The 20,996-nt window shown below is 36.3% G+C and overlaps 1 protein-coding gene across 3 annotated transcripts in view; it reads right to left on the bottom strand.

Moving 5' to 3' along the window:
- lrrtm4l2 (leucine rich repeat transmembrane neuronal 4 like 2) overlaps positions 1 to 16,334 on the bottom strand; it is a 53,970-nt gene extending 37,636 nt beyond the window's left edge. The window contains exons 1-2 of one of the 3 annotated variants that reach the window (XM_058783737.1): positions 15,982 to 16,334; positions 6,836 to 8,448 (exon numbers count right to left, since the gene is read on the bottom strand). In XM_058783737.1, coding sequence (XP_058639720.1) covers positions 6,836 to 8,448; positions 15,982 to 15,985 — 1,617 coding nt within the window. In that variant the 5' untranslated portion in view covers positions 15,986 to 16,334. Of the gene's footprint in view, positions 1 to 2,896; positions 8,449 to 15,981 lie in introns of those variants that run through there. The other 2 variants (XM_058783739.1, XM_058783738.1) reach the window with 2 other exon arrangements.
- Between the last annotated feature and the right edge of the window lie 4,662 nt (positions 16,335 to 20,996).

Consider the following 20,996-nt stretch of genomic DNA (forward strand, 5'->3'; position numbering starts at 1 on the left):
AAGAACAGTACAAATCTTTTATTTTTTTAATTTTATTATTTTTTTTATTATTTATTTATTTTTTAGCAAATTGCTTCTCTACAGGTGTCTAACGAGTTTATGGTCACAGATTTTTTTATTTTTTTATTTTTTTTTGAGGTAAATATGATGTTACATAGCATTGTCAACACTTGTTTGTCTGAATGTCCCCTCTGATTGTTTGGTGTATTTTGTTTGTCAATTGCTTGTATTATTTTGTAAAGTGACCTTGGGTTCTTGAAAGGCGCTATAAAAATAAAACATATTATTAAATAAAACATATTATTGTTTGCAATCTTTTATACTAACATCTTTCCATGGTTGAAATACTGATTACATGAAACAGGATACGGATTTTGGTAAGTTGTACTCTTTCTTGTAACATACCTTCAGATGTTCATTCGTGTTTATTTCGTACTGGAACTGCCATTAAAGCGGAGGAGATGACTAGTTCATGTCCTTCTCTTGACCTGAGGCACTACAGCGATCTGTCACTCCACATTAAACAGCACCAAAATGTATTTATTGTTTGAATATTGTAATAAAATGGACAGAATTTGGACAGAATGGACAGAATCAAAAGTAACAAAGCACAAAGCTAGTAAATGATGAACTGATTTTCATTTTTGGGTGAACTGTCCCTTTTAGTCGTTTTGCTTTTCTATGTAGGCTACATTCTTTTATTTTCATTTTCTTTTGTTATGTTTAGATGTAGTACTGGAAAACAAAACAGAAGTACAAGTATCAAAAAATGTTGTCTGATTCAATGACTCCAGAGTTGCATTCCAACTTGCATCAAACATCTGAAAGATGCTTTGGGTTTTATTTGAGACAGTTGGTAGCAAGTGAACTAGATATCCTCAAAGCAGAACTACTCTTTTTTTTCTTTCTCTGGGTTATGTCTGTGAAATAATCACTACTTTTAGACAGATAAAAATTGTAATTGCAAAGTCTGCACACATTTCTGCAAATGTCTCTGTGTTTTCTTTATAAGCACTCACAGACTGGCACTGCTGTGCAATAACAGTGTTTAAATGATTGGTCTATTACACTATTTCAGATAAAACACCCATAACCAGCACGTATGAACAAAATTAACTCTGGTTTGTAGTTTTTACGCTCAGACAGTCTCTTCCCAAGTGTGTGGTTCCTGGACCACCTCTAATGTGAAACAGACAAGTCTACACATGACTAGGTGAAATTTGATAGTAAAGAAGTAAAAAGTCGCAATATATGACAGATGGAGGAGGGGTTGAAAAATGACATCAGAGGCATATTAGTTTTGCTAACAACTGTTCAGAAGTTTGAGGTCAGTAAGAAAAATTAACACAAAACATCAGCAAGAATGCTTTAAATTGGTCAAAAGTGACAGTAAATGCTTTGAAATTGTTACAAAATTAAATGCTAATAAACTTTCTATTCATCAATGAATCCTGAAAAAAATCAGTTTCTAAAAAAAATAAATAATAATAATAATAAAATAAATAAAGCAGCACAATTGACTGTTCGCAAAGAGCTTGATTGACAGGCGACAAACTAATGAGGGTGGGCTTTGGGGAAGGGTCAACTGTTTTCAAAACTGATAATGATAAGAAATGTTTCTTGAGCAGAGCAGCAAATCAGCATATCAGAATGATTTCTGAAGGATTAAGAGACACTGAAGACTGGATTAATGATGCTAAAAAAAATCAGCTTTGCATCACAGAAATATTTTTTAGATATAGACCATATTCTTGATCAAATAAATGCAGCCTCAAAAAAAAAAAAAAAAAAATTACCAACTCTAAACTTTTGAATATCTCTCTCTTAATGACAATGACATATACTGAATCATTTATCTAATATTATATTTTATGACATTATGGAAGTCAATCGAATCAGGGTAGATTTCATGTTGACTTTAACATAGTTTTCGATCCATGCAAGTAAATACAAGGATTGTGCATTTTATGCAAAGAGTGTGAGACTCCAGGAAGGACGGAAGCACAGCATAGGATTATCGGTAATGTTTTATTCTTCTCACACCTCACACACATGATACGCAATACTCTGAGGTGATATGAATGGCTTCTTCAGGATATGACAAGACAGGTTGACTTTCTTATATGAAGACACTTAATATTCCTCAGAATGCCACACATTTTATATGACAGTTATGAGTCACCAATCTCGACTGCAGATTTTACAGTAATTGCTTTTTAAATATGAAATATGATACAGAAACACTTTTTTAATTTACATTGATCTATCTGATTTGATTATTCACAGCTCATGAAACAAATCCCTCTTCACCTTGCAGTGGAATCCATTTCGCATGTAATGCACATACATGTAATATTATCACCTTCACTGTGATCTGTCAGTCTGCAGGCTCCTAACACAAAATACGCAATGCTTTCTCCCTCGGAAAATGCCGCAGGCTCTGAAAAATGTGCCAACTGCTGTCTATTAATACACCTCGCCTTTTTATCTCATCCATTTAGCATGTTGTTTTAAGATTGCTAATAAACGTGACGCCTGTGTAAACACCGTCCTTGGCTTACTCCTGGGAAGAGCCGCGTGCATTTTAATTTGGAGTGCAAATTTAGAGTAATTATTGTTAGGCCTGTTTTGTTGCAGGAAGTGATGAAGTTAGTTGCCTAAATCATCAGCCTGAGCCACAATCACAATCAAAATGGACCTGCTCACATTTGATCAATATTTTCCAGTATTTTAAATTGAAATTATATATATATATATATATATATATATATATATATATATATATATATATATATATAAATTGCATGAAAAATATCTGCACCTTTAATAAATAAAAATATATAATAAAAATATGTATTAGACATAATAAACGACTGAATTAAAGTGTTGGAAATTAAAAATAAATCAAAAACACAACTTCACAATGCATGCTGGTAATGAGAATGTTGCGTTTAATTTTCATAAAAAATAAATTTCACAGTCCAAATACTTCTAAAATACGCTTAAATTTCTTTATATAAAATATGATTTCTTATATTTTATGACTCTGAAATGTTCTTGACCAGCTTTGTGAGATTCACTCAGCAAAAAACTATTCTAGAAAAGTTATGTTGTGACAACTTGCTGCATATATACCTTGCTTGAAATCGAACCTTTAAACTTAAAATTGCATTTTACTTCATGGTTCTGGAGGCAAAATATCCTTATCAGCAACAGAAGCAAACAAGCAAGCAAGTATCCACTTAGGAACCTTCAGCAGGGATGAAAAAATGAGCAATTTCATGCTGAGATTAGAAGTGTGAAGCCAAGGTGGAAGTGCCAGTGACGGACCAGAAAAACAATCTCGATTACTAGGGTCACCAGAAGATTGGAGAAGTTAGTCACAGTACTGAAGTACAGGTTAAAGCAGAGCTTGATGTACAGTGTTTATGCCTTTCAAATTCAAGATGCATATTCCACCAGGTTTTCCTAATGAATCAAAACATAAAACGACGACAGCTGGTTTTGAATTGGGAACTGTCAACTGTACGGGAGATCAACTGAAAAATTATCACATGAACAGCATGCAAAAATGATGTTTATGCAAACGCAAAATTTATTCTGCTTATGGTGTTACAAATCAGTTTAATAACAACTACAGTTCTGATCCTAAAATACTCAAGCCTCCCTAAAAAAAAACAGACATGTTTTAGACCAATTTTTTTTTTTGTATGGGTGGATGGAGAGATGAATCATGTAGTTTATTGGTCCCTGAGGGATAATATAAGCACTAAATGCCTTCAGCAGGATGCATATGAGCATATGCCTCACTGTATATTTCTATAATTTGGGAGCTTTAGAGACTGGTGGGAAGATGATTGACATCTTTATGAAACTATCAGGCACAATAAAATGTGACATTCTCTGAATGTCACACATCAGCACTTGGAGACAAGCCAGTAACATCGCTTTCATCATTATGGTGACACGAGTTAAGGCAGTGGCTCTCAGTTGATTTCACTGCATTGGACATCAAGAATAAGATAGGAATAGGATAATTTACTGTTTTGGTTAGTGTAAATGTCTTTTGAAATGCAATGGTTTTATGCTTTGAGCAGACATTTACGTTATGTAGTTTTGTATATGTGTATTCATGTGTGTAGTGTACCCATATCAGCATATGTGTAATTTGGCTATATTGTAATACACAGATAGTTTTTATTGGATGGGAAGTTTTTTTTCCTTCCTTTTAATAAGCCTGTTTATTGCTTTGCACTAACTTTGTGTGATTATGTTGTTCGTTGTATTTTATTATGGCTGTGAATCAATTTTTATGCCTGCTAATTAATTAAATTAAATTAATTATGCCAATTAATCCATCAAATTAATCAGAATTGATTGCAAATATCTGTTGAGAAGTCATTAAATTATAATTTGCATTTCAAAGCATTAAATAGACAACAACTGGCTTTAGAAGTCCATGTATTGTTAAATAAATGTAGACTGATGTTCAGTTATATGGAGATAAAGTATATGACTGACCTAAAGCTCAATTCATTTTACAATGGAATCTTCACAGCTATTTAGGGTACATTCATTTGCATTGACTTATTTTGTTTATGTATTTATTTATTGGTCTTCATACACATTTGGCTGTTGCATTGTATTTCACATTAACATTTGTTTTCATTCTGTTCTGCAATGTTTTTAAGCAGACTCACAAAAAAAACCATGAATGGATACTTCAGGCTTGAATTTCCATGATGGTTACGGAGTTTACATAAATATTAGGGGGCATGATAAATTGCATCACATTTTAAAAGAATTAATCGCACTAAATGAACATGTTAAATTGACAAGCCTAATTAGCATTTTCTCCCTGCTTTATTTTAGCCTTTCAATATGGACCATAATTTGAGGCCTGATGCAATGCATTCAGAAAAGTGTTTCAGCCTGAAAAAAACAGTGAGGATTTGATAGATGCATGCAACCTAACATCTCATGTAGTGTGACCTACTATTGCTATGCTTTTCTCTTGGGGTGGGACAGAAAGTCAAATTGGGTACAATTAAGGCGTATATCTTCCCCATCAAAAATGTCATGCATTATCTGGTTAGGTTTGTAAAAGCTTTTATGAGGGTACTTTTAATTATTTTGCATCACCCAAAATGATAAGAGAGACAAGAGTCAATTTGACACAAACACAAGAAAGAAAGATAAATAATAAGATGCATAAATGAGTACCCCGCTTATTAAATGTCAAAACTGAATACGTGATGACCCATTATAACACAGAGCTCCAAAATGTGATCAAATGAACGATGTAGCAGCCCCAAGCAGGAGTTAAAAGACTAGGCAATAATTGAAGGTGATGGAAAACATGAATATGTACATTGATTTCCAACAGCTGGTACTGGTAAAGGGCATGTAGTCATGCAGCATAATGCGTCTAGAAATAGAAAAAAAAACAATGCTTTGTAAAATAAAGCTGCATAATTTAAGTCCATAATTACTGAACGCTGTTTCAGTTCCTTCTCGTTCCATGATAAACACAAGGCTTATAATAATGACTCACAATAATGTCATTGTGAGTGTTGTTTCATGTCAAGAAGGCTTCGTTTCTGTAAGGCAACTACAGATGACACTACTCTGCTAGGACTGTTAGATACGAATTAGGTTTAATTGAGGGAGACCATCAAGAGAAAATTATAGAGCTGGTTGAAAAGCACTTAAGGGTTGTAAAATCAAATAAACTACTATGATGGGTCAAAGGATGAACTTGTTTACAACTTTTACACATTACTTATCAGTGTGAACCAAGGTAGCGGAATTTAAACCTGTGTCCTATTGAACACATGCACTCACCAGTGTGACACGTCTCTGACAACTTCGATTCAAAGGAATAGTTCACTTAAAACCAGCGATTCAAGTGGATTATTGTTACTTATTAATTTAGAGGCTGAGATGATGTCTAGTAGTATGACTTTTGCTTTTTGAAGGAGGTCATGTGATTTTACTTATTTTATCGACTTGATTGACCTTGATTGATTGGCTTCTGGCAGGTTAGGAGACTTTCTCAAGAGCAGATAGACAGGTAGATGGTGGGTAGAAAAGTATATCACAGGGAGCTGCTCCATTACCTGCCACACTAAGACACATTTAATTTTCACTGAGCAGCCACAATCCCTGAATGTTGATGTGAACCGCTTACTTCTTTCATACTTTTCATAATAGTGACTAACATCCTGTGCGGTGTTGATCATAAAGGGTGTTGACTGTTTCAAATCTTGTATGAGGGGCACAAAATGGACAATTTTTATTATTTACTCTTTCTAAACATTTATGCTGTAAATGGCAGGAGAATCTTAAGTTTCTATCTTTTCCATTGACCATTCATAGCGACCGTGTCTGTCAAGCTCCAAAAAATGACAAAACCATAGAGGCTCATACGACTTGTGCTGCTCTCAGCTAAAGATTTGGAATATAGTCCAATTGCATTTATCCTAATTTCATGACGGGAAGGGGTTGTCCTTTTTACAGCTTGATTGATGTAGTCTCTAAACTACTGTTGCATGAAACAGTCTTTGTGTAAAGATTCTTCACACTTCTCCTTTAGAGATCTACGGAAAACAATTAAGCGCATGTTTGGAATGACTTGGTGAGTGACTAATGAGAGAATTTTTGCTTTTAAGTGAACCATTCCTCTACTCATGCAATTAATGTGAGCATTTAAAAGATGTGATTCAAAGGAGTGACAGGGAGAAGGAGAGAAGGTTTACGGGCAGTCATGCTCTTAGAAAAGTTTACCTCTGACTCCCCGGTGCAGAGAATGCGTTTTTTTAGCGGTAGGTCATACCTCGCACTCTCTGGAGCCCGAGATGGTGCAGGTGCACGCCCCGTTAACCAAAGAGTCCATGGTCTCGGCATTGGCATGGTTGTAGCTTAGATAATACTCTTGCAGTTGAGAGTTGATGTTGTGCTCAGGCTCTTGAGTCTTTTTCCTGCGCTTGCGTCGAATGGAGTGCTGCTGGAGTTGCCTCATGCTGTTAGGGTATCGTCGCCATGACACGTAAATCACTAATAGGATTAAAGACACCGAGAGAAATAGGGCAACGCTGCCAGCGATGATCTTGTGGAAAGTCATATGCTCAAACTCAGGTTCGGGGGTGAAGGGTAGGCTGCTAGGTGTTACCGATAGGGGTGGCAGGAATTCGTTGTTGGACTGAACAGGGAATAAAACCTTTGGGGTGACTCTTTGTATGTGGGTAACTTGAGAAAGCTGTCTATTTGTCGTGCGTTGGGTTGTAGTGGTGGTTGTGGGCGGCTTTGTTACATAAAGAGTTGTCGTAGTAGTAGTCAAAAAAAGAGTTAATTCCGTGGTCGGTTCCATGGTGAATATCTCCTCACACACCGAGTTGTTCCTCACTGCGTCCATGACTCTTTCTCCCTGGAGGGATTTGGGAGTGCTGCAAATAATGCTGGCATCTCTAGTTCCCCTGAAGTTTCTCAGCCAAGACACCAGAGGGCAGATACTAGAGCTACAGTCCCATATGTTTCCTGCCAGGTTGATAGTGCTAATGGAGATCCACGATGAAACAACTTCCTGGGACACGTTGCTGATCTTGTTAGACTCCAGATTGAGCGTATGCAAGTTGGGCAGACACCTAAAAATAGCAGGATCCAAAATTTGTATCTCGTTGCCTGATAGATCTAATTTCTGTAAAGTGTGCCAAGTCCAAGGCGAACCTTGGATGACCGTCCGTATGCGATTCCATTGCAGATAAAGAGCCTGCAGATTCAAGAGGCGTGGAAATAGGAAAAAGTTAATCCTGGAAAATTGATTGTGTTCAAGGTGAAGTTCGGTTAGCCTGAGCAGTCCCAGAAAGGTCGTACGAGTTATAGTCCGTAGGCGATTGTAACCCAAATCTAGAAACTCCAGGCTTCGACATTCCATAAAAGTACGGACAGGGATGGTTTTGATGCTGTTTGATCTCAGGTGAAGATTTTGAAGCTTGCGTAGTCCATGAAAATGCCCCGGCATCAAGTCCTGCAGCTGGTTGTAGGACAGGTCAAGGTTGCGCAGGTTTGGGACAGTCTCAAAGGTGCCGTTTTGCAACTGCGCAATCTTGTTAGAGCTTAGGATTAATTCCTTTAGCCTGCGAAGTCCTTGGAAAGCCAGTCTATCCACTACGCTGATGGAATTGTGGTCCAGGTAGAGCCAGACCAGCTGGTTGAGGTGAGCAAACTGGTAAGGTAGCAACAACAAGAGGCTGTTGTACCGCAGGGATAGACCCTGGCACCCTAGAGAGATGTTCTCCGGGACGTCTTGAAAGGCGCCAGACTCGCAGTAAACAATCTTGCCTTCGCAGCGGCAACTCACAGGGCACATCCGCTCCCCCTTGCTGAGCAGCAGGAGAACAGAAGCATGGAGAAGAAAACATGACAGGCGCCCTTCCCAGACTAAGGGCCCTGTGGAGAGACACAGACAGAACACAGACAGACAACATTTGAGGTCAGTTTTAGTATTCACTCTAGAGAGCACAGGTTTGCAAGTGACAGAGTGGGTGCGCTCATCCATTATGCACAGCCTCATCTTTATCATCAAGGAAAACGATTCATGACTGTGATGGATGGGGAACATCCTGTAGAGTGTGCCGAGTGTTTTCAAGCTATTAAGACGTAATGCATGAAATCAAAAAAAAAAAAAAAAAAAATTGCACTGGGGACCCTCTAATTGAATATGAGGATTCGAGCCGAATTATCCATCATTTAGCGCTGCACCTTTTAATGTACCCTGGTTTTAGCCAAAATGGAAGCGAGTGGGTAGCGGAGAGGGTGTTTTAAATGAATGGAAATCAATGAGATCCACTTATCAGAGTGGAGCTAATCAGCATATGTCTAACATATGCACGGAACAGTTCGCCGTTTCTCACATCCCCTCAAAAGATTTAACTAATGTTGCAGATTAAAAATAGCATTCACAATCTACGTAGCTCAAAGCAGCCGAACACTGAATGCATCTTAGTCTTCACGCTAAATTAAGTATGAGAGAAAGGCAACATCAGGGTCATCCGTCTCAAAGTTTGCTTGTATCATTAGCAAGTAACACATGACAAATAAGTTTCCCACTGTTCTGCTGCTTTGCGTTGAAGCTTTAACAAGAAGAGATGTGCAACAGCAATGAGGCATACCAAACGGTTTACACAGTCATCAATTTTATATAATAGTGTCCTATTGGGGCAGTAAATATGCTTCATCCTGTGGCTAAAGGCCAGTCACCCATCTCTTGCTGACTAGTTATTGGAACAGAGAGATGGCATTGAGACCACATCGCTTCCCTTAGCAGCAGAGACCATTAGTGACATGGTCTTAATGGATAAAGACCCATAAGAATGTGGTAATTCTTCCAACATGAGACTTCACAACCAAGCGAGCTGGCTGTATTCCCTACTGACTTTTATATAGAAAGAAGACAACATTTTGTAAGTAATTATATGACCCATTAATACCGCACATTCTTTTAATTGGGGACAAGAAATTCGATGAGAGCAGTGCTCCCACTGAGATATGGTTGGGTTTTCCTCGAGGGTATTTCATGAGCAGTGGGCTACTCAATGGATTTGGAACATTTTCTATTGCTTGTTATTAAACTGGTACAACAGGAAAAAACTTCATCCAAAAAAAGGCAGCATGTGAACCTTAGCAATCAATCTCCACATCTGGCTGTTAAAGAAATCAATGAGCAAATTAAACCTTTGAGAGTCATTAGAAGCTAAAGATTTGCAGAGCGGATTCGTTTAATGTTTTCCTCTCACTTAACTGTTTAAAATCAAGAGCAGATAAGGATGTTTTTAAAAGCATAGCTGCCCAATGTTTTTTTGAAGCTTTGCTGCGTTTTCCTAACTAGCCACATGCTAGAATATGTTGATTTTCTTGAATTAGGTTGCTTGAACTCAGCATGAAATCAAAATTATCTGTTTACTTTATCGATACACAATCCTTAATTAGTGTTTGTAATGTTTCATCAAAATGGAATAAGTTTCGCCTCTGGTTTATACACTGCTGTTTAAAAGTTTGGGATTAATACGATTTTTAATGTTTTTGAAAGAAGTCTCTTATGCTCAACATAACTGCATTTATTTGATTAAAAATACTGAAAAACAGTGTGAAATATTATTAGAATTTTAAGAAAATGTTTTTCTATTTTAATATACTTTAAAGTATAATTTATTTTTATGATGAAATGCTGAATTTTCATCAGCCATCAGTGTCAACGTGATCCTTCAGAAATCATTCTAATATTCTGATTTATTATCAATGTTGAATACATTTTTTTTTTAACCTGTGATACATTTTTTAGGGATTCTTTGATGAAAAGAAAGCTAAAAAGAACAACATTTATTCAAAATAGAAAACTTTTACTTTTAAAAGTATTTACGATTACTTTTTATCAATCTAACATACCCTAGCTGAATAAAAGTATTTAGAACGATAGTGTATATTGTTACAAAAGATTTCTATTATAAATAAATGTTTTCATTTGAACTTTTTATTCATTAGAAAATCCTGTAAAAGGTATGATAGGTTCAAAAAAAAAAAAAAAAAAAAGAATGAAGCAGCACAACTGTTTCCAACATTGATAATAAATCAGCATATTAAAAAAAAACTACTAAATTTTGCCAATAATTATAAAGAGAGAACAAGCAGCACATTGAATTAACAAATTTACAATTTGACAAATAGTATTATCTATCTATCTATCTATCTATCTGAAATGTATCACATTATTAGTAAAACTGGTTGCGAACATTGCTTCATCTTTTGCTGCTCCCTATCTCCTACCTCAGCGTCTCACTATAGAGGCCATAGTTGTGATCTGATGGATGCACAAGATGAGATAAATAATGTACTGTGGAACTGTGAACTTTTCACCTGTGTTACCACCACTTTTTAACAGACAATTTTTGAGGAGCCCAAAGAAAACTAATTGACACTTGAGACACTCGTGTCCATGTTTCTGTGGTTCAGAAGGCCATTAACAGGCCCTTCGACATCAGGACGAGGAGAGAGGCTGAGAGAACGAGGGCTGCCATCTCCCTTGGCAAAAAGACAAGTTGATATTTCAAATGAATGCTGCAGTGTTCCATTACCCTGACATGGAGAGTAATACTCGGGCTGGACTCAGCAGGAGATGATTAAGAAACAAGATGAATGTGATGAGGGTTTGAGAAATAATGTAGCTGGGTAACAAACCAAATAAAGCAAAATGTGGCAGACAGGCCACATTTATCCAGTTCTTCAGGTACACAAGATTATTTACATCTTTGGTGCTAGCAGAAAGGGCTGTCTTTATCCAAAGAAGAAAACTAACCAACACATCTAGAAATGCACCAGATGGAGAGAGGTCAAGAGTTACTCTAGAGTAAGCATTTGTGTTCAAATTAGAGCTGTCAATTGAATTTAGTACAATTAATTACATAAAAGTAACTTTTAATGAATGCATTATCTTCATTTGAGAGATTTTCTTAGCTAATATTGATAAACGCAATCAATTTGAAAATGATGAATTAAACGGCGTATCATGCAATTAATTCACGTCGATTGACAGCCCTAGTTTAAACTTTGAAGGATGTTGCTTGATGTCATGCTTTGTGGTAGATTAACTTTCACTCAAGCATCAACTCCCAGTCCACAGAATGAGTTCCCAACACTTTCCAATGAAGTCTATTAAAGTCTCCTTTATTCAGGCTGTCTGTCCACAGGGACTTCCCTTCCCAATGGACTCTCCTCGCAAGGAGTTTGCTGTGCTTTTGTAATGCCTTTTTCTCTGTGTCCTCAGAGTTTAACGTTTAAGGGCATAGCTCATCCTAATTTGAGTCTATTGTGTGTCATTCGATCATAAGGGAAACCGTTCTGATTGAAATACGAGCCTTGTCAAGAGCCATAGGGGAGGGCAAACTAAACCTTGCCTGAGGAAAAGGTGAAAACATATTGTGGTTCTAAGAATTTCATTATTTTCGTCAGTGGTGAAGCTGAAATTAACAAGCATTCAACCCCATCTGTTCTCTGCTCAATTACTATAGCTCAACTGTTGTACTCAACGCCAAGGTCACGGGTTCAAATCGCAGAGAACATACATGCTTATGGAAAATATATCTTGATTGCACTGCGAGTTGCTCTTTTTCAGAAACCCGTTTTGTTTCCATAGTGTGATTCATTTAGTGAAACAGCATATCCAGTGCCACAAAAGGGTGAGACTTGATTTTATGATTTTAGGGTTTAAAGTGGGCATTTCATAGTAAACTAGAGTCATAATGTGAGTTTGCAGTGGGTTTGAAGGACTACTCCCCTCCTGAAACACTCACTTTTGAGGAGGCTTTGAGGACTGGGACGTGGAGGCGTGAAGGTCAAGTTCACTCCAGAGCATCTCTACTTATCCCAGTTGAAAAAATTATTTTTCAAATCCTTGCTGTCATTGTTTATTTTATAATTACTAGGGGAGTCAACGTTAACGCGTTAACGCATGCGTTTTTTTTTTTATGCAAATGAATCGTTTGATAAGGTTTGACCTCAACTTTTTCCTATCATCGCAGCGCGGAAGGTTATCTATCATTGTGTGATGAGGGTACAGCGAACTAGTGTTGCCAGGGTAATGTTAGCGGCACAAGTGGGCTATTTTGAAAATACAGTCTCTGGAAAAATTACAGAGCCGTGGGTTGCAGTTTTTTGGGCTACTTTTATAATGTACCAAGGCCACCCAAGGTGTATATAGACAAATAAAAATTAAAATAGATCCTTTTACTAATGTGTATTATACTTGGAATGTATCCCTGGCAACTTAAGAACGGAGAGGCGGTTGTAACTTCACAAACAACGTGAGTTTCAGCCAGAGCATACATGTTAAGGCTTTTACACAGCAGAAATAAACATGACAACAGCCACTATAGATTATATAAGATAATCAACACACGATTATGATAGGATATTTGTATGTGATTTTCTTGAGAAAAATGTGTACATCTGAAATGCTAATTTGTGCAGCGATATAAAAGGCTATAAATAGCATATTTTAACAATAGTAAACGATCAAATTCCACATGTGATCGTAAAAGGAAGAGTTCTGAGTAAAAGTGTACTATTAATCTCATAAATTGTCTTATGAAGCATGATGCTAATATTAGCTCTAATTCACCTGCAGAACAGGTCCAATTCTTCTTCATAATGCATTTTGTCATAATACTTCACGTAAGGTCGCAAGAAAATGTTTTGTTGTATTTATTTAGAAATACTTTTGATAATAGTTGGGTAAATGTATACTGGGATTGAAGTGATGTGGCTTGGAAAACGCTTTATTGCCAGTTTAAAGGCGGATAATGGCTGAATAAAAACAAAAGAATAATGCTAAATGAATAATAAGGATTATGTCTCATACCTGGCGGAAGTGTGAAAGGTTCTGTTTCCTTAAACTAGTTTGTCATGCATTTCTTTATTTCAACACATTTAGAGGTAAATCCTAGTATTTTAAAATCGATTGACAGCACTAATAATTACATAGGCTGCATTACCTACACTCTCAGACAAAAAAGGTACAAAAGCTGTCACTGGGGCAGTACCTTTTCAAAAGGTAAAAATATGTACCATTTTGGTACTAATATGTACCTTCAAAGTACATATTAAGCACCCTTTAACCGCCCCAGTGACAGCTTTTGTATCTTTTTTGTCAGTAACTTAAAACTACTCTTTGCTTAAACGACTATTTGACTTTTGGTTAGCATTAAAGTCTAAGTGACATAATACAAAAGGAAAGTTGTTCCAAAGGCAGAATGAGATCTTAAGTTTTAATGAAGAAATATGATTGGTATGTATGCATTCATTTATTCTTTAATTAATTAATTTTATTTTAGATTTATGTATTTAGAAACATTCATGGATGAATCTGTAGTAGTAGTAGTAGTAGTAGTAATAATAATAATAATAATAATAATAATAATAATAATAAAATAGAAACATATTACATAAAACATGTTGACTTTTAAGTGTTTACCAAGTGAGTAAACTGTATTGTGGCTACTTCTGCAGTCTGGGCAAAGTAACCAGTCATGGCTAACTCTATTAAAGCTACTTTGATGTGCATGACTGGAATATCAAAATATTCTTAATGTGGTTGGATTTGTGCCATATGGGCAAAGCCCTTCTTTGCCCTGGAGTCCTTAAGATAATGCATTTGATAATAATAATAAATTAGATTAATCTTGATAGAGCATACAGTTATCAGCTGGTGTTTTCTCAGTTACTCTGGCATACATTAAGTGTTCACTTGCATTAACATATCTGTGGTTTGAAAATGAATTATTCATGTCAACATACTTCATTTAACACTGTTTAGCTCTGAGACTCAAAATGGAGTATTTGTTAAAGATTTTATCATAAGATGATCTGCAACTCCTTGCATTATGCCAAGAATGGGAATTCTCTGGTTTTCAGGTGCAGTTTCTGTAGGAGGACCTCGCATGCTCCTTTTATAGGTGCTTGGAGTTCTTCCAACATTTGGTTCAACATAATAGCAGGTTTAGCTCAATCTGATCAAACCTTGGCCATACAATTTGGTTTTAAGCAGTTTGAACATCTGAATTATAATGATTAAAGATGTCACACAAAGCTCACTCAAAATCATTTGTGGAACTAATATAAAATTTAGAAGCTAAATGTGACATCAACGTTTCTGGGGAACATGCAGAACTTTGGTTCTGCAGTGTACAGTAGTTAGTGATCTATATGACTGCAGGACAGACGTCTATTTGTACTTAATTCGAGTCAGCTATGTCCACAGATGGAGGCTCTCTAATACACAGACTTAATTGATAATAACATGGCCGCTGATTCAAATGATGATTGAGGTGCTTGTGGATTTCAGTAGGAAGCACAAGGAAATGTAACATTATGAAGCCCAGCAACTGCTGAGTGCAGCCTAGTATGCAAAGACACAAAAGGCAAGGTCTATCATTTTCCACTGGACTGCCAGCAAGAGACCAATTAAAGCCTCTTTCCATATGATTCAGACTTGTCATAAAGCGCTTCTAAACATTTAATAGGGTTGTTGACAGGAAATACTTTTGGGAAGTTGATGTCTTGAGGCATGCCATGAACATATCTAAAGTAAGATTGTGGTCATTATTTTAATTATTATTATGCATGCAGATGTGAGACTATGAATATTTATCAGTATTTTTGCTAACAATATATAAGGGAAAAGTCACATTTTTGCATGTAACTAGTGTGTTTAAATGTGTGATAAATGCATAAAATTAAATAGTAAAGATAAAAGGGTGACATTTTCCTAAAATGGTGATAAAATAAATGTGCCAAGCCTTATAGATCTAGAAGAAAACGCACATCTACTGCTGCACGCGTTACTGTGGGCAACAGTGCATTATTTTCTCACTAAAAAAAAAAAAGGAAAAAAAAGAAAAAATATTATTTGTCCGTTTATCCGTGTCCATAATAATTAGAAAACTACAAAACTGAGCTCAGTTTTGTAGACAAACATAAGAAAAAAGAGATGCTTTTGTTAATATATATTGTTGCATCATATGTTAATATCTTTAAAATTGCACGATAATGCTCGCTTTGTACAAAAAGGCTCACATTTAAAAGTCCAGAAGCATTAACGCTTTTCCATTTCAGCTCCGTGTTTCACTATAAATTACAAGGCGTTTGAGCAAATGCATGTGTCTAGTGATGAATGATCAGGAAGGTGGAAAAGAACATGACTGAAATCAGGAAGGGAGAAATTGATTGCCCATCGAAATGCATGCAAAACAAACGCACAAGCACAAATCCATAATAATCAAACGCGTCAAAACCACACAATTATCGCATTTGCAACAGATGATTCAAGCTGAATGGTTTGCATGCGCTCCGAATGTTGAAAGATTGTTTGTCGTGCCATTACGCACTTAAAACGCAAACCGACAGAAATGTTTCTTTGCTTCATGTTCTTACCCATGGCACTGGTTCTGCTCCAGTTGAGTGTTTAGAAGGTGATTCACTCCAGAAATCTCTCTGCGCTCTTTGGTGATGCTGAAGTGCAACTAAATAAAAGCGTCAGCTTATTGAGCGCAGTTGCGCGAGAGTCAAACTGACAAGCGTAACTACCAAAAACCGAGTTGATGTGTCAGGTTACCGATTCCCACGAATGTTAAATCGCGAGATGATGCGAACGTGATGAGTAAAGCGACAAAACAAAACGAAGAGAAGTTTATCAGGCGATAAAAGGCATCGTGATCCATACTGTGGCTGGGATGCTGGAATCTTCGGGACGCGCGCAGCTTCAGCACCGGTGAGTCTGAGGGACGTGTTGCATCCGCCGGTTACAGTGTTGCGCTGCGAGCGATTCAGGAGCGTCGCGGATGGACGGCAGCGATCACACGTCACGCGTCTGGGGGTGGCTGTGGTTTAGTGGTTTAATGATTGAAGATGATAGGCTGCAGGTTCTCAACTCAAACAAGTGTTGATTCATCAAATATTTCTGTTGTTTACCTGTAGACAGTTCAGAGTGACTAATTATGTACGTTTTAATGTTTCACCTTTATAGAATGAGTGAAATATCAAACATGAATTGTGTTTTGTATCACAATACTATTGTCAACATAGTGGTTAATTTCATTTGAATTCACAACTTTGATTTATAGATGTTACCAATTTGTTCATGTCACTGGGTGCTGCAAGAAAATGTATTAAATACTGTATTCTAGCTTTTTTTTTTTTTTATTGATTTTTCTTTTCTCTAACACATTCTTGCGATTATTTTAGTGATTTTATTTTCTGATATGTATTTATTTAATATATTTTTTCCCACAATTTCTTAGTGGATACTTTCAGCAGGTACAGTTGAGTCAATAACAATTATGAATTTAAATAGCCCTTGCAGAATCTTTAAAGGAATAGTTCACCCAAAAAATGAAAATATGCTGAAACTTTATTCACCAGCCAAGATGTAAATGAATTTGTTTCTTCATCAGAACAGATTTGGAGAAATTTAGCATTGCATCACTTGCTCACCAATGGCTCCTTTGCAGTGAATGGGTGCCGTCAGAATGAGAGTCCAAACAGCTGATAAAAACATCACAATAATGCACAAGAAATTCACACCACTTCAGTCCATCAACTAATGTCTTGAGAATTGAAAAGCTGTGTTTTTGTAAGAAACACATCCTCCATTAAGATGTTTTAACTTGAAACCCTCACTTCTGGCCAAAATGTGTGTCCATAATAACATCAAATTCCATCCACATATTCGTTTAGAACTGTTTTGGGCAGTTTTTGCTTGTGATTGGTCTGTGTATATTTCTCTCCTGAAATATGTTACTAAATTTGTCTAAATAAATGTAATCTTATAGGTTCTGCAAGGAATGTGCTTTCTACAATGAGAATGTCCACTTGTGGTTTGGCCAGACTGTGACAAATTGATTATCTGAAAAGAGGACAAGATCTAAGATCCATGTCCCATCCTGACTTCTCGTTTCAATAGGAAATAGATCATTACAGGAAAGAGAACTGTGTTTATCAAACCATTTCTTGGGTTAGTTAAAAGACTGATCCCTGAAGCGCAGAATAAGGCAGTGATAAATCAAGGTTTAAATATCAAAGTTTTGATGGCAAGGAGGAGGATACACATTTTGTATCCTCATGAGGTCTCATTTTGATGTCTAATGGCTTGATCTTACAGTACCTTACATCTTTTCTACTGCCGTCTGTAAATCCGGCAGAAGGCCATTATTAAGGTTTCATATAAAGAGATGATATTGGCAAAATGGGATCTATGCTCTTGAGCTACATTTGCATCAGATCTAGGTCTTTATGATATTTTACCGAAGACTTGCAATAGTTGCATGGACCACTTTATGATACTCTCACGGTGCATTTTTCATTTTTAAATCTTGACAGAGTTTGTCCTCATTCACTTTTTTTTTTTTTTTTGTGTGTATGGAAAAGAGTCATCCGCTTTTGTCTTCCACCAGACCAAAAAAGAAAGTTTGGGTTTGGAACGAGGAGGTGTAAATGATGACAAATCTTGCCTTCAACGAAATCAGTCTGTGCAGAATAAACAGCCATTTCTCATTGATTCCATGGAGGGCACTAAAAATATCTGAAAGTTTTATATGGCAGTATGATTTTAAAGTTTGCCCTGCAGAAGTTTAGGAAAGAAATGATCATTCATCGATGCAAAAGTGAAATCGCTTTGTAACGATTTGATGTGCCTTGAGGACTGTTTTGACTATTTAATGCTTCATTGAAATCACCCTTTGAATAAATTAAAGTTGTTGGCAGACAGTAGGCGATGCTCTCGTGATCTTTAATTGATGTCAAATGTAATTATGTTGTAATTCTCTCATCATCAGCCAAAGTCAGGAGTTGCTGTTGACTCACCAGCTAATCACAGATTAGCAGCACCATCATTTTGGACCAGAATCAGCTCTGATACAGAGCTATATGCGCTTAAAGTAACGTTTAAAGGTCATATTAACATGACTCATGTGATTACGGTGATCAGTGATGTCTTTGTCCCGGCTGAACATGGGTGTTGTATATTTAATCCAGAACACTCATTCTCAACCCCTCGCGTTTCTTCATTAAACATTGAATTACCTCTGTGCAGTCTCTGAGATAATAATAGATGTATATGATTAAATGTCAGTTGCATAACCTGTGAATTTACAGTATTAAGTCCTCAGCTGTTAAATGAAGGCTTGCTTGCTTTCTAATTGACCATGAGAGAAGTTCTTTAAGAGAGTTCAGTAAGAGAGTTGGGGAAAATTACATGATCATTATCAATAGAGCATTATTTGTTCATTATCCCTGCAGTTTCTTGCATATGCTGACAACTCAGATGTACAAGGTCATTTATTCTTGAAGAACAGTACAAAATTCTGTAATAAACACCCTTAAATATATTAAGCTCTTCATTTTACCATCTGCTTCTCATCACAAGTTTTCAGCAGTACACTGCTAGCAGCTATCATTGCTGTATTACCCTTTATATTACAATTGTACAACTTGTATCACTTGACTATCTATCTATAGAAAGAGAGAGTTGGGCACCATTCAGAATTCTATATTGAAAGTTTATGAAATGCCCTTTATGTTTCTTTTTACTTCCCAAATTTGAATTATGGTTGTAAACAGGATGGAGAATTGAAACAACAAATTTGAATTAAAATAGAGTGACACAAAGTCCCAGTGCTTTTCTTTTTCTTTTTTTTTTCTTCTATATATGTTTTAAAAATAAAATTAACTAATTTATCATTGGTGGTTATAATTTAAGTTTGTTTTATATATCTGAAAACAATGTGGCTGATATAAATTCCCTTTCTTGGTTTTCCAGTTTAACATTTTGTGTGTAATTGCCAATTCAAACTCTTAAGTTGAAAGTAATACAAATTCTTAAATTCTGAATATTGCCCAAATTGGTTGCCAGAGTATGGGCTGAGTATATGTGGATGCGAGGGTGCTGTATGCATGTATGTATATATTTATGTGTTTGTTTGTTTGTTTATTTATTTATTGTGTTGCAATATGGTTGCTTACTGGCCAGTATCTCTGTTATATTCTCAGTATGACTCAGGTGCCTCCTTAAATGTAGGCCTAATTGACTTTTTCTTTTTTTTTTTGCCCATTTCCGTCCAGGTGTTTAGAAAAGTAATAGCAAACCTCTCCGCTTGATTTGAGGAATCATTTACTGTATATCCTGTGCTGGGCAAGTAACTTCATAAGTGAGGTTCATACTTTTGCTGAGGGATTCGTTGAATGTGAAATGCCTTTGAATTTTAAGTAGTTCATATTTTTAAAGGGTTCAACTAGTCTCTCTCTCTCTCTCTATGCGTAAAATGAATAGTCAATAATACGCGGTGCTAGTGTGTTTTTTTTTTTTTTTTGTTAAATGCACTTATATGTATGAATCACAAAATTAACAGCACACAATGTCTTGCTACTGAATCCCCAAAGAATGCAATTTTTAAATGTCAAGGTGTGTAAAAAAAAAAACATCTCATATCAACAGCTCGAGTACACAGCGGTCTGTGTGCAGCTCCGTGAGCTCCCAGAGGATTCTTTTGGAGGGGAAAGTCAAAGTTTTCCAGCACCACAACACTTCCTGAGTTCAAAATGAAAACAACATCAATATTTGGAATGTAGCTTAAAGGTTAAAAAATCTGAGGCATCTAAAAGAAGCTTGTTTTATTATTACCGAGTCACTGAAAACGTGCCACTGCATTAAAAGGGTATTAAGGATTTATCTGGTCGTTTATCATGAAGCCTGACATTTTGAAGCAGTCATTTTGATATCATTTTCTTCTCAGTGAAGTTTTGCAAAGAGTCCAGATGTGAGAAAAGTGGAACTCCGGCACCGATTTAACAGCTAAGCTACATTTCATGCCATTTTTTCAAATCTTTATGGCTTCTCTTTTTGTGTCTAACGAAAAGGCAGAAAAGAGCTCCACCTATAACATGTAAAGCTGATATTGTAATCTGAAAGAGTGTACTCAGACCATAAGCCATAACTTTTATCCCAGTGCTTCTGATCACATTAGCTCTGGAAAATACAAGACCGAATCTCAAATTACTTGCCCTGACTTATGCAAGACTGTCTGCTTTGACCTCTGGGTAATTACTTAAATGAGCAGTGCCAGTTAACCACAAAAAAAATCTTTTCACTTGCATAATTACTGCTGTCAGTGCATGGTTTCTTCAGGTTATGCGTTTTTTCTTGACAATGACTGACACTGAGAATTGATTCTAAAAGCATTTAGTTCTTATTACCTGTGGCGACAGACTCATATGGACTTTATTCATGCACCCTTGGTATTTACTGGAGTGTTAACACATCTAACTTTTTTCCCCTGTTCACTAAACCTCTTAAACATTGTTCAGTGTGTCTCTATAGAGTGAACATGAATTAATAATCTGTGGTGCTTTAAAAAAATTCAAGTATAAGGAATCCTTGGAGAAAGGCATGACAT

Source organism: Onychostoma macrolepis, chromosome 08, assembly GCF_012432095.1.
Source record: "Onychostoma macrolepis isolate SWU-2019 chromosome 08, ASM1243209v1, whole genome shotgun sequence".
Taxonomy (NCBI): Eukaryota; Metazoa; Chordata; class Actinopteri; order Cypriniformes; family Cyprinidae; genus Onychostoma; species Onychostoma macrolepis.